Here is a 15,182-nt window from a genome sequence, read left to right as displayed (position 1 = left end):
TGCCCATTCTCCTCCACCAATTTTCCCATTATCCCTCCCATCCCCCCGCCCCACCCCATCTCTGTGGCAGGGCATTCTCTTTTGTTCTAAGAGAATGTTTTCAGTGGTTCCTAAATTACAGATATATGGAGCATGGATGCTTTACAGACTCAGGATCAAGAAGAAGATATATTTTACTCAATGAGTCAAAAGCATCCTGAGTGCCAGATAAGTAGTACATTAGGTTAGGCACTTGCCTTGCATCTGACTGACCCTGATTCAATCCTCAGCATTGCATATGTTCCTCTGAGTACGATCTCTTGAGTGCAGAGCCAGGAATAATCCCTGAGCATGGTGAGATGTGGCCACCGCAAACAAAAACACAGCAATGAAAAGAAGCATTTGATTAAGAAGCTACTTACATAAATAATGGAGAGAACGCCATTATAGTTTTGGGTTGAAACATTGAGGACGATCTTTAGCTGTGAGACCAAGACTTGGAAGGCAGCTGCAGTTGTAAATCCACCAACCAGTGGATCTGCCAGATATCGCACTATGAATCCAATCTGCAAACCTCCAAATATCAACTAGAACCAGAAGAAGCGATTTTAATGTGTGCCCGGGAGAAGAACCAATTCTCCTAAAATATGAATGCTTTAAAAATAACATCAGACAAGACTGGCTGCATTTAGGGTGGTATGGCTGTAGTAAACTGAACATCAACAAAAATGTGGGTAACTTGAATATAACCCAAAAATACCTGTAGGATACATATCTGAATTTCTTTCCCTCTGCCACTCTAAAATTTGTAGGAGCCAGACAGATAGGACAGGTGTTAAGGGGTTCATTTTGAATGCTTGAATACTGTGGATTTGGTTAGATTCTTGTCACCACATACGGTCTCCCAAGGACCTGCAGGGGTCACTCCGGAGCAAAGAGTCAGGACTATCCCTGAGCACCACTGGGTGTGACCCCAATCTCCCAAATGAACAGCAGCAAAATATGTAAACCACGTGTAACATAAACCTTGAATATTTCAGATATATATTAATAAATGTAAGACCACATAGTTTATTTCTGTGACTTTCCTCATAATTCTGTTCACAGAAACAATTTTGTCTACTACATGGTTTCTTGCACACTTTCTTTCTCTCATCCGCATTTGAACCACACACATTTAACTGCTTCCCCCTCCCCATCTTGACTGCAATGATAAGTGGGCCTTAATAAACACAGTCTTACTTTTTTTAGCAGCTAACCTAAACAAGTTTACAAAATAACTTTGCAGTCCAGTATACTTCTTTGTTCTGCTTTTGAGTCCTTAAGCTTGGTTTTAAATCTCAAGGCCACAGGACTTATAGATAGTACATGCAAATAAAGATCATGTGTAAATCCACTACCTGTATGATTCCAACCAAAAGAGTAAAGGTGCTTGCAATCTCCACTCTTGCTGAATCTCTAGCTACAGTGTCGATGACCGTAGTATTTAATGCAGTTCCGTTATCGTTGGATATGAGAAAGTCTTCATCTGGAGCCATGCTCAGAACAACAGATCCCACCATCAAACTGACCACTGGGAAAGGGCCTAAGGAGAAAAAAATGCCTCTATCATTAATAATTATTCACCACAAATGTTTGTGTTCACATAGAATTAGAAAGGCGTGTAAAGATCCTTAACTGTGACCGGGAGAACATTGTTCACAAGAGAAGCTACAATACAGATGTCTCAAAGCATCTGTTGCCCTAAAGCAAGCACGAGAGTCATTGTTAGGATATTATAATGCACTGTGCAGGATGCTTTGTACGTACACAGGTATAAAGTCTAACTTATCTTTGCGTGTTGTTCATGTGTACAGGTTTGGAAGCAGAGAATACTGGTGGGGAGGGTTGTTTAGGAAAAGTCTCCTGGAGGGAGGTGATACACAAGCTGAATCCTGGCTTGTTGATATTCCAGGGTCAAAATTAGGGACAGCGCAAAATGAGTTATCTAGTTTCTCTTTTTTTTGCATATCCAAAGCCAGTCTAAGACTCTAGGTTTAAAAAATACTATGATTTTTGTTTATTTGTCTGTTTGGGGATCATTCTTGGTGATCAGGGATTTTGGCTCTGTATTCAGGGGCAACTCCTGGTAAGGCTCGGGAGATTATATGAGATTTGGGGGACTGACCCCAGGTTGGCCACATGCAAGGTAAGAGCCTTATCCACTATACTATCTCTTTGACCCCAAATATATATTTATCCATTATAATGATGATCCGATTTGATCATGCAAAACTTGACAGCTGGGAGAGTGTATTACCAACATCCTTTAATTTATAAAATTTATAAAATTTATAAAATACAAAGCATGATATCCTTTAGTTCCATCAATGCTGCTACAAATTGCATGATTTTGTTCTTTCTTAGAACTGCATAGTAACTGCATTGTATACATGTACCACAGTATTTTATCCATTCATCTGTAGTTGGGCATTGGGGTTGCTTCCATATCTTGGTTATTGTACAGTGAAGTGTTGACATAGATGAGCACATATAATTTTGAATTAATATTTTTATGTTTGGGGGATAGATGCCAAGTAAGTGGTATTGCTGTATCGTATGGAAGTTCTAGTCCTACTTTTTGGGGAAATCTTCATATTTTTTTTCAATGGAGATTGAACCAGATGACATTCTCATCAACAATGGATGAGATTTGGCTAGATATATGTCAGTCTTAATGAAAGGGACAGATACAGAAAGAAAGAGGGGCTAGAGCAATAGCACAGTGGGTAGGGTGTTTGCCTTACACGAGGCCGGCCCAAGTTCAATCCCCAGCATCCCATATGGTTCCCTGAGCACCACTAGGAGTAATTACTGAGTGTATGAGCCAGGAATAACCCCTGTGCATTGCCGGGTGTGACCCAGGAAGAATGAAAGAAAGAAAGAAAGAAAGAAAGAAAGAAAGAAAGAAAGAAAGAAAGAAAGAAAGAAAGAAAGAAAGAAAGAAAGAAAGAAAGAAAGAAAGAAAGAAAGAAAGAAAGAAAGAAAGAAAGGAGGGGAGGAAAGAAGGAAGGAGGGGAGGCAGAAAGAAAGGGAGGGAGGAATGAAGAAAGAACAAAAGAAAGAAGGAAAGAAAGAAAGATGGAAAGAAAGAAGGAAAAAAAGAACAGTAAAGCAGCCTATATGTTTCTAATCTTTGTCAAGCATTTGATACTGACTGACGATTCACTCAAGTGAAGAAATTCTTTCCTCAAATACCCCTCCTTGATTTCCTTCTGCAAACAAGTCAAATAATGCTCATTGTATCACAGGGAAATACAATGAATGACAAGGCTGCAGGACAGGGAGACAGTAAATGGCTATATTCATTTCAAGAGGTTTGTCCAGATAGACATGTCTAGCCAGCAGATGGATGGAAGAGCAAAATTATCTCTCGTATAAATGTCAAAGTTGCAAAATAGCATTAAGACAGTCACTTGCTAGAACACTTTTGCAAAAAAGAATTTAAAATTTAAGTATGGCAGGAAATAAATCTATTTTGAGCCATACCAAGAAAGAAAGCCAAGTTTAACTTCTAAATTGTTTTGGCAAGATTTTTCCAGTGTTCCAATATTAGTGACTTAAAATAAGTGTGCTCTTTAATGAAACAATGAATATGTATTTGAGAACACAATTTAGTAAATGCTACGTTGATTTAATGAAACAGTAGCTTGACGATTTTTTTCTTTCCTCATTGCTTTTTATTTTGGAAGGTAACACTTTTTGGAAATCAAATTGGTTACATTTTTTAAAAAATCAAACCTGCTAAAGTTTGAAAATCGGCTGTTAAGTTTTATAGTTTTTCAATTTTTCTCTTCTTTATAGAAAAAAAGCTAAAAATATTGTGTGCATGGTGCCCTAGGTTCAAACTCTGGCTCTTGCTAGAACACACACACACACACACACACACACACACACACACACACTCACAAACACTCAAAGTGTAAAGCTTATATCAGCACAGTATCTTGAAAGCTAAGAAGAATCATTGCATCATGGAACAGGGAAAGCAAAGCACTGCGTCCCATTTCCCTAGATAACATTAACCAAGTTATTGAAGCATATTGCACACAACAAAGTCAAACTATACTAAAGATGAGTAAACAAAGAAGCAATAAGTATTTATAATTACCAACTGAGATGTGTCTTGATGTTCCAAAGATAAAGTACGTCAGGATAGGGAAAAAGGCAGAGTAGAGACCAAATCCCAGCGGCACTGCAGCTAGTAGGGCATACGCCATGCCTAGAAGTACATCCAATGATTAAATTCACAGCAAAAAAGTTATGGTATATTTCTACTGTATAAACAAAAGCCATTGCATAGAGATCCTTAATTTGTAGTTTGTCCTCAGTGGTCTCCTTATTTTTCATACAGTCTGTGGCTCTGTGAGAGGACAGAACATAATCCGAATCATCTGGGGTAGATTGCATCTACACGCATCACCTACTCAAATGAATCGACTCAATTATTAGTAATTCAATCTTCCACTCATCTGACAAGTGGGAAGAAAAAGTCAAGTCAGTTGTTGAATAAAAATGTCATCAGTTCAGCCCCAAGGCTCAGGATAGATTTGCACAAAGATGGTTTCATGGGAATTCATTGCTTCTCTAAATTCTGCAAGACCATCACTGTTGGTTGCACTGCTCCTTTCTCTCTTTTTGGGGGGAAAGGAAGAGAAAAATTAGATCCAATCCAAGAAAAACTATAACAGCAAGCAAGACAACTCTCACCTGGAGAGAGAGATAAATCCCTCTGGGAGTCTACCCCTGTAACCCTCAGTCATGAGTTATGAGTGCATGAATGCTTGCACTGCGTTGAGAACCTCATGGATGGAATAATTATAGCCTTTCCATGAGGCACGGCAGAAAATGATAATGATGCTTCCTTATATTATGGGCTAATTTTTCAGGTAGTCGAGAGCTTACCTTGTATTACCTCCCACATTATACTCAATGAAAGTAACTTAAGTCCCTTGACCCTTGAGCAATTACAAAAATTTTTTTAAGATTATATTTTAAATAGTAAGGTTCTGAGGATGTGGCCCAGTGGTATAGTAAAAGTGAGAGCCAGGGTTTGATTCCCAGCATTAATTTTTTAAAAAATGAAAGAAAAGAAAAGGAAGGACAAAGAGTTGGGGAGAAGTGCAACAAACCAAGCTTACTGGCACACCAGTATACGAAGTCCCTTATTAAATGACTAGCCTCCCACAGTGGTTAATTAAATTTTACTTTACACATTATAATTCTATGAGATAAAATTGACAAGATGTCTAGAAATACAGTTGTGAACAGGGAGATAAAGTATTAAAAAGTGAGAAAAATATGTGAGGAAAACAGCATTCAAATTTCTGATAAGTAGACATTGTTTCACCCTTATTACCCAAACATATAAACATGTTTCTTGTAAGCAGAAAAAAATAAAGCAGAAGATGTTTAAATAATAGAAATATTGGTGTACAAAAAACTACTTAACATAGCTACTTGTATGATGTATAAAAATTATTCATATATTCACCATCCAATTTAAGAATATGTTATTGCAAGTAGAATTGATGCTGTAAATTTCTTCCTTGATCTGATCCTCTTTCCTCCATCTACCCTCAAGAGGTCCCCACACTATCCTGAAACTATAGTTTATCAATCTCAGATATTTCTTTAAACTTTGTTGATTTGTTTTCAGGCCACATGCCCTGAGAATGCTGGGGGCTACACCTAGCATAGTACTCACTCTAGCAGTGCTCAGTGGCCCAGGTGGTGCCATAGTTCAAATCCAGGACTTCTTTATACTTTATTTATATAGAGATGCACTTATGTGCCTAGGAGATTTACAAGGATATGTGATAGATCAAAGACAGCTTATAGTCTGTGGAGGATATATATTTTTTTCATATTCCTTTTATGTATTTCCCAAGTTTATACAAGGGGCATTTGTGTATTCATTTGACAACTATTGGTTATCTGCCTACGTCTGCCATCCACAGTTTGAAGTTTTGAGGAATATGGGAGAGAATGAAACAAAGTCTTTGGTCTCTGTCTTACAGAGTTTATATTCTAGAAAACAATGTATTACTGATAGAATAGTTCACATCTATAAATGACAATGAATCACAACAATCGGATCCAAGAAAGGAAAGCCGGCCCACAGAACTCAGTCAAATGGAGAAGGAACAGGAATGAAAGCACAGCCTCTCATTTTCTACAGACTTTGACTCAAATGTCCACTTTCCCTAAATTTTGTTTGCCGTTCTTAGAGTCCTGGCTCTGGGGACTTTGTTTACATGTAGACTGTCCTGCTTAGGGATTACTAATCCTCAGATATACTGTAAGCACTGTTATTTTTAAGGAACTTGGTTAACAACTTTGAAAGAATACAAGTTGTAAAGAAATCCAGGCCATTGGTGAAAACCACGGACTCTGTTGGTTCATACACTGAGTGATGACACTATGGGGAGGTGATGCGAGTAAACTTTGGAAAACCTTTCTTCTTTGCAAAAGGAGGAAGAGGAGAGCAAACCCTTCACTGCTGTGGGGGGGAGGGGCGGGCAGATCTGGCTTTGCAGTCAGGGATCACTGCTGGTGGGGCATGGGGAATTATATGGGATGCCAAAGATCAAATCCAAGTTGGCTGTGTGCAAAGCAAGTGCCCTACTTTCTTATAGGTGCTTGATCCCTGAGCACAGGGCCAGGAGTAAGTCCTGAGCACAGTATAATATGGCCCAAACCTCGCCTCCACAAACGCCCCTCTCTTGGCTTCTATTCTCCATGGCCTCCAGCATTCTTTTTCTTTAACTTCCTCAACCTACCCTCCCCATGTTTCTTCATGGGCCCCTCATCTTATTAATCTCTAAACACTCTCAGTTCCTCTGTTTTCCCTCCTACCTGGGGCCCAGGCACTCCTAACCATTTATGTCACCTGTGCAGGGGTGATTTTCTAAATTCTAAAAAATCTAGCCCAGAATGCTTTCTGACTTCCACACTTGTAGTGGCTCCGTTTTATATTTGGTAGACCCACTTAGATGTCTTTACACATATCTTAAATTTAACATGTGCAACAGGAAACTCTTGATTGGCATCCCAAAACAGCTCCTCAGTCAGTCTTTGTAATAAAACCCGTTTTGGCTACCCAAGCCCAAATCCTTGGAGTTATCTGTGGTTTTCATCTCTGTCCTTACACTATTACTGGGCACATGAGATCCATGCTCCAAAAGATCTGCCAGTACGCTCTCCACCCTCAGCATGGTCTGGTTCAAGCTAATGCATATTTCCTCAGGGCTGAGACCAAGGTAAAGCAGGTGAGATGCCTGGGGCCCAGCCTAACCTTATCTCATCGGCTCCCCTCCCCTCCCCTCTCTGCACTCCACCCAAACTAGAATTCCTCCTGCTCCTCCATAAAATATTGTTTGGCCTTAAGGCTTAACATCTCTAGTGATACAGTTTTCAGCTGGTTCAGTACTTGCCATCTCTCCTTAAATCTGTCCCCTCAGTCAGTCCTTCCATTAACAGTCTCTGCAGTAGACCTTTCCGTTCTCCAATTGATCCTTATCCCAGCATGTTTCATCCACTTTAGTGGCTATCACAACCCGTAAATATCAGTCTATCATCTACTTCCTCTACCTACGATGGTACTGAGGTCTATAAGGCCTATAATAAATAAGCCACTAAATTCTGATGTTTGTAGAACTGGTCTATAAACATTTGTTATGTGAATTTGTGTATGATAAGGAGGCCAATCTCCCAGAAATTCACCTTACAAAGATAATTTTATAGAGCATATGTTTCTGGAAGATGGTTCTCCTAAAGAGCTACACAGTGTATATGCTAAGACCCTAGGAATTAGACTCTGGGTGTAGATCTCCACAATATCACTTTACAAGTTCCACAACCTCGGGCAAGAGTGAATTGATTTCTCATCTGTTAAAAAGGCAGTTAAGAATAGCTTTTGTCAATATTACGTGATATAACTGGCCCGAACCATTTGCTTAATGTCTGACATACAATAAACAGAATTAAAACTCATATATATAGGGGCTGGAGCGATAGCACAGCGGGTAGGGCGTTTGCCTTGCACGCGGCCGACCCGGGTTCGAATCCCAGCATCCCATATGGTCTCCTGAGCACCGCCAGGGCTGATTCCTGAGTGAAGAGCCAGGAGTAACCCCTGTGCATCGCCGGGTGTGACCCAAAAACCAAAAAAAAAAAAAACCTCATATATATATATATATATATATATATATATATATATATATATATATATGGCCACATCCTGAACTGCTTGGGAAATTGCCCCCAGCAGTGCCTCAAGTGGGTGCTTTGGTGCTGCTGTGTTCGGCTTTGAACTGGAAACGCCTTTGTGCAAAACATGCTTTAGTCCTTGGAGCCATCTCCCCAGCTGGAAATGAATTATTCTAAAATGCTTGCCTATGAAAAGTTGAGAAAACAGGGCTTAAAAATCTCTACATATTTTGCATATAAAGTTGATTTTAAGAAATGCAATTCAATTCTCTTCAGTATTTCTGGAGGCATCTATGTTGTGTCATTTTATGTGTTAGTTATAAGCTGAACACACACAATAGATGTTGTAGTGTTCCTAGAGTGAGAGTGACACACTCTCTTCGTCACAGCCTTTGGAGTCCACTGTGCATACAGGTGTCTGGAATTGTTTTAACTTACACATGGCACGGTCCCCTCCCTCTGACTGGGCAGATCAGACTGCAACTCTATTCTGGGGCTGCTGAAATGGTATATTTCCGTAGTGGGAATCTACCTAGTCTACTCTGTAATCTGGAGCACGCCATAAACAAATTTTGCTCACCACATTGCTCAACAATCATTACTCATTTTCACAAGAGTCTATTTTCCATCCATCTTTCTATGCATCACCACCCCAACCGTATGTTCTATCACTTGGTAAACTTGGTAAACCTTCAGAGAAACTCGATTTTGACTACAACCCCTACGAGATGCTGTTTCTAAGACCTCTAAGGCTGGGCAGTGGGCTCCTGTGGGCACTGTTTTTGCAAGTGGCCCTGCAGAAGCACCAACTACACATTGTCCTCTTCTTTGAAATGTTTGTAAATAGGTAGTATGCCTATGTCAGCTCACTGAGCACCTGGCACATATGAGGTACTCCATTAAATTATAATAAATAATGTTTCTGTTTTTATGGTCCATGGACTTGACAGAGGTGGCAGAAAGATGATGAAGATGTGGGGAGGAGTGTGGGAAGAAAAGGCCCATATTGCAATCCAGCCATTATGCAGCAAATTTCTAAGATGCTCATAAAATTTGGGCATAAAGCCCATTAAAAAATAATCATAGGGCTAGAGGGATAGTACAGGGGTTAAGGTGCTTGCCTTACACACAGTCAATCACAGATCAATTCCTAGCATTGCATATGGTCCCCTGAGCATGGCCAGGAGTGAACCCTGAGCACAGAGCCAGGAGAAGCCCCTGAGCAGTGCTGGGTGTCTCACAAAAAATGAAATTGAGAATAGATAAATAAAAATCAAAAAAGTTTTAAAAATCATCTATCTGGGACATTTTACCAGAAGATTAAAATAATGAGACAAATATAAGGGGGAGGAGAAGGGCAGAAAAATACTTATATTGAGTGCAAACTAAAATACTTCTTTTAAACTTTAAGATAGTTTCAAAATGCCAATGTGGGATGCATAGGAATAATAGACTACGATCATTTAAAAATATAAACAGAATAGATGGAATTGAATTTTAAAAAATCAGAGTACAGCACTTGTAATGAGGATAAGTATTATTTCACTAATAATAGGTGTTACAAATAGGCATTTATTGATCAATTTGGAAAGTTCCTACTGGGGTGGCGGGATACTTGCTGGGTCCATCTAGCTAGAGAAGATCAGGGCTTTTGGAGAAGAAAAGTCTAAAAAAGGGAAAGAAAGAAACAAATCTCTCCACTGAGGGACTTGGGAGGCAGGATGGAGCCTTGAGTCTGAGCCAGCCTTTCGTCCAGAGTGCTGGGGCCTGGGGAGGTTAAGAACTGCTCCCAGAGACAGTTTTGCATCACTCAGAACCAAGCCATGATAATCTTACCTTGCAGTGTAGCCACTAGCCCGGTACTGACTCCAGAAACGACATCACTAAGCAGCCACTCCTTGACCCGGTATTTGGGGAGCCAGTCCAAGATGGGCAGGAGGGTCTTCAGTACACCAATGGCTCTCTTTCTTGAACAACTGCCAAAAAAACAAGATAACAAGGTTTCCAGTTCAGTCCCAGTCACAACCAAACACAAATCACAGTGTTTAGCCAAACTATGCAAATGTTTGCAATCATTTGGATAAAGACAAAGAATTGCATGGACAATACTAACACTGAAGTGTTTGCCAGACTTTTGCCAAGAACCCTATCTACACTTTTAAATGCACTGTGGTAGAAAACGCAGGATTAAGTGCTCCCTCCTCTCTCCCACCTTTTTTAATCCTCTGAGAAAATAACCCAACACAAGAACCCATTTTATGACCCAGCCACAGATTGGTCAATGTGGAGTCTCCAAATGGAGATTAATGTTCAGACTTCTAGCCCCGGCGCCTTCTTCTAGTTCGTCTTTCTCCTTAAAGAAAAACAAACATGTTCTGTATATTTTGGCAATGTTAACCCGGAGCCAGGTTTTACAAAAACCTTAACATCATGACTGTATACCTTGTCATACCTTACTTTCTATTTTGCAACCGACAACCTATAGATTTAACAAAAAAGCCATATTAACAGTAGTTGAACATTATTTGACTTCTGGATCAAACAACTGTTTTAAAAATTATTTTTATGAGACCTCTGAACGTTCTAATATTGACTTAGTTTTTTGTAATAAAGAATTATTTTATTTTTAAGTGTGATAAAAATTGTAATCACATATTTGACAAAAATTCCTAAATATTATATTGAAACATGGACACACATACACACACAGAGTTAGGCTGTACATGGGCTTCCAAAAGAGTGGAAGGGAGAGGGTTACTGGGTGATCAAAGATGAAACAAAATTAACTTGGAGCTGATCATCAATGAAGTTTCCATAGATTTTTTGGTAGAAACATGGAGGCAGATTCATTATATGACACGACTTTTATATACAGTTTTTGAAATGCTCTCGACCATAAATGTGTGTGTGTGTGTGTGTGTGTGTGTGTGTGTCTGTCTGTCTGTCTGTCTGTCTATTTGTCTATTTGTCTGTCTGGCGTGTGGTTGCGTGGGCTGGGTTCAAACCTAGGGCCTCAGACATTCAAAGGCCCTAAGGCTGAACTAAATTCCCAGCACTTTAACAACAGATTTTTTTTTAAAAGATTTTAAAAATAGGACAAAACAAAAACCCTCTTGCAGTACTTGGTTCTCTAATTCTCTTCTGCTTGTAAGCGCAGTAACTGGTGGCCCATCTGGCAGATTCCGCCACCCGCTTTGATACTGTGATTCCTGCGTGGCCACCGGTCTAGCCGGGAGCCCCTGGGCTCTCCCATCAACTCTTTCTGCCTTCCTTCCCCCTCTTCTCCTCCGGGCCATCCCCATCAGGCAGGGGGGAGATAGGCTCTACCCGCTGGGTGCACGCCAGGGGGTCCGGAGAGTGGGTAGGGGAGAAAAAAAAAAGAAAGAAAAAGACGAAGGCGGCTTCGCAAACACACTTCCCCCCCGAGCTGAGACTAGAGAGTGAACTTCGGGGGTCCCAGACCCAACGCAGCCGCGCTGGGCCAAGGAAGGCGCGCGGGACGCACACACGCGCCGCGGGCCCGCGCCCGCCGCGCTCGCTACCTGCAGCGCTGGGCCAGGCTCTCGCGCAGCGTCCGGCGCGGGTGCAGGCGTTGCTCGTGCTGCTGCTGGAAGGCGAGCTCGCTGTACACCGGGCGCGACACCACGTAGCTGCAGCCGAACTCGGGCGGCGGCGGCTCGGCGCGGCCCCCGGGCGCTGCCATCCTGACCTGCGAGGAGGGAGGATCAGATGAAGCGAGGGCAGAAACAGAAGGGGAAGCACCCGACACCAGAAGAGGCGAGCGTCCCCACACCCACCCTCATGTGCTGCCTCCGGGTGCTGCAGGGGGACTGTGTGGGGGACAGTTAATTCAAACCACCTGGACCGCGCGCTGCTCTGTCTCCCTCTGCGGTCGAGCCACGCGCCCCACCACCTGCAGGGGTCCCCGAGATTTTCCGCTCGAGTCTCCCGCACCCGCGCCCCGACCCCAGCTCGGTTGCCCCATAAGGGAGTGACACCAAGGTTGGAGTCAGGGGGCTATGGGGGGCGGGGGGGCTCGGGAGTTGGACCCCGCGCCAGCGGGCCGACAGCTAGGGCGCTGTCCGCGTTCTGAAATCTTAGGCCACCCACCCGCGCCAACCTAAGCAGCGCTGGGGCCATGTGGGCTGCAGAGACCCCTCCCCCGGTCGCACGCCCCGCGCAGCTGGCGCTGAGACCCCCCGGGTCCTTGCTCCCCAAGGTGCCAGCGGCCGCGCGCGCTGCGGGCAGGTTCGGGATGCAGCGCTCCTGCGCTCAGAACTTGGGGCGCGCGGTGCAGAGCGTTCCCTGGGCTTTTTCTTGGGAGGCGGGTGTTGTTTGCTGTCGGCCGCTCAGCTGGGGAGGAGGAGAGGCGGCACTGCCCCTCGGCCTGCCCGTGGGTCCCATCCCTAACCTCGGGCTCTGCGCCCGCCCGGAGCGGCCAGCGGGGCCGGCAGGGGCAGGCAGGCTGCACGCGTAGCGGCTGCGATCTCACCTGCTGCGGCTCCTCGCGCCCTGCCCGATATGCCCCGGGACCGACGTTCTGCAGCTCTTATAGCGCACGGCGTTATATTTATGGAGCAACAGAGGCACCTTCGTGGGAAAGAGGGAGCCGCGGGTGTGATGCTTCCCCCCCCACCCCCTTCCACACACCTGTCGTATCGGGAAGGAAGACTCGGCCCTCCCTCCCGCTTTCCCTTTCCAGAACCGGGAAGGCTGAGGCTCTGACTGGCTGTCACGCAAGGGCCACCCAGATCCTCACTGGTCCCCAATTACTAATGCGGGCCGCCCAGGCCTGGGGCGGGACAGCCCCTAGGGGAACTGGTGACAGGAGAGGCGTGGAAGCAAAGGGCATTGCAGGGAGGGCTGACCTTGACTCCTAGCTTGTGTGGATCTGGAAACTCCAGTCTTAGAAACACCAGTTCTCTCATCATACCATGGGGCCGGGGGAGCAGGGGAGGGAAGGAAGGGGACAGGGGCCGGTTTGATGTAATGAGGCTTTAGATTTCTAGAAAGTCTTTCTTTGGAAGTTCCCAGTGGTTGTTTATAGAATTCAGAAATTTTAGATAGGTTTATGACTGTCTCTGTATCTGTCTCTGTCTCTCCGTCTCTCTGTCTCTCTGTCTCTCTCTCTCTCTCTTCATACACACACACACACACACACACACACACACACACACACACACACCTCATTCAAAATCAAATGTCCAGGTAGCACATTTCTGATTCTGTCTCTTATTCAAGGAAGAAAGAAACTAGACAGCAATCGAGACCAGCAGTGAAGAGGCACCTGACCCTCTTCCACGTTTCTGTGTTTTGTCTTCTGCTGAGATGAATCTTGCTAAAACTGACTAGTGCAGGTTTAAATGAAGGGCTGGAGAGTTGGGTAAACAGGAAGATCGCCCCTGATTAGCAGTGCTCTGAAGAAAATGCAGAGAAGGTTACCAAAAATAGACCTTTGGGACACCAGCCTTTTGTTTCCCCACCCAGCTGGACAATACAGACGTGACACGTCTAATAAGCTCCAGGAAACAGACAGCTCAGGAGAATTTACCTGTAAATCCCCTGAAATTGTATTCAGCACAATACAAGCAGCTTCATTCCCTTCCTCCCCCCCGCCCCAGGCATGAATAATAGCTTTCAATAGATCTTCAAAAGCTAAAGTAACCCAAACAAGGTTATTGAAGAAGAAGGGACCTAAAAACCAAAGGCATACACTTTATAAGTCTTATCTACCCGCGGAGAGAATTTTTAAAGTTATATCTACCATACCTGACATTTGGAAATGCCTCGAGAGAGTTTAGGCTCTCATGGTTATGAGATTGCTTCAGAGATCGAATGGCTAGAGGTTAGGGATGCTATTAACATCTTATGGTGGAGTTTGCAGCCTCCCTGTAAACCTCTATACATTATTTGCATACCCATTTACAAGCAAATCGCTACATGTATTAAACAATGCATATTAATAGTATAAGTGCAGTTTTCCTATGTAACATGGCATTGATTGTTGGTGTATAACACAACTACACTGAAATTAAGGCAAATATTTTTTTCAAGTATATTCTGGGTTTTTGTTTTACTTGTTTGGGTGTGGGGACACACATGGCTATGCTCAAGGATCACTCCTTGTATTGCTTGGGGAGACTGTATGGAGAGCCAGGGATTGAACCAAAGCTGGCCCAACCAGAGCTTTAGAAAGCATCTAAATTCCTGTACTGTTTTTCCAACCCCCTAGTAGATTCTGAAGTACCATTCTATACATGCTCACACATGCCTTCTAGACCAGTTAAGACACTTTGTTGTGGAGCTATAACAGTGGTACAGAGGTAGGGCACTTACCTTGCACTCAGCAGCCTCCATCGGATTCCTGGCACCACATACAGTTCCTGAGCATTTCCCGGACTGATTTCTGAGCTCAGAACCAACTCTAAGCCCTAAGTACAGCCAGGAATGTCCCAAACGCTTCAAAGCAAAACAAAATAGTTTGTCTTTCGTGAACATTCCAGATGCTCGGTCAGAATGCAGTTCTTTTTAAAGACTCTCTTGGCACCTTATCTGATCTTCTCTTAAAATGAGAAGATCAGATAACTATCTACCTTATATCTTCATTTTGTTTTTATGTGTGCCTTATCTCCCTTCCTACACAAAACATTCTTCAGGGCAAATCCTATGCTACCCTCCAGCCACTATTATTTTTAATAATTCTATCCATAGGTATGTCTATTATCCAAATATATTTTTTAATTATTTTAACTGTTGGAGTGGAGAGGTGTACATCCAGTGGTACTCAGGATTTATTCCTGGCTCCTTGGCTCTGTACTCATGGATCACTCCTGGAAGTACTCAGGGGAACATATGTGGCACCAGGAATCAACTGGGGTTGGCTGCATGCAAGGCAAGCACCTTTAATCTCTGTAATATCTCTCTGGCCTCTTATTTTAATTAAAAAAATTATT

At 43.1% G+C, this 15,182-nt stretch overlaps 1 protein-coding gene across 1 annotated transcript in view; it reads right to left on the bottom strand.

The window, feature by feature from the left end:
• The window catches only part of SLC26A4 (solute carrier family 26 member 4), a 55,808-nt gene extending 43,359 nt beyond the window's left edge, over positions 1-12,449 (bottom strand). Inside the window, exons 1-6 of the mRNA XM_004602258.2 lie at positions 12,340-12,449; positions 11,772-11,938; positions 10,066-10,205; positions 4,130-4,240; positions 1,380-1,564; positions 402-566 (exon numbers count right to left, since the gene is read on the bottom strand). Coding sequence (XP_004602315.2) covers positions 402-566; positions 1,380-1,564; positions 4,130-4,240; positions 10,066-10,205; positions 11,772-11,938; positions 12,340-12,369 — 798 coding nt within the window. The 5' untranslated portion in view covers positions 12,370-12,449. The remainder of the gene's footprint in view (positions 1-401; positions 567-1,379; positions 1,565-4,129; positions 4,241-10,065; positions 10,206-11,771; positions 11,939-12,339) is intronic.
• Positions 12,450-15,182: the final 2,733 nt, after the last annotated feature.

This window comes from Sorex araneus, chromosome 1 (assembly GCF_027595985.1).
Source record: "Sorex araneus isolate mSorAra2 chromosome 1, mSorAra2.pri, whole genome shotgun sequence".
Taxonomy (NCBI): Eukaryota; Metazoa; Chordata; class Mammalia; order Eulipotyphla; family Soricidae; genus Sorex; species Sorex araneus.
This window is presented reverse-complemented; position numbering and strand designations above follow the sequence as displayed.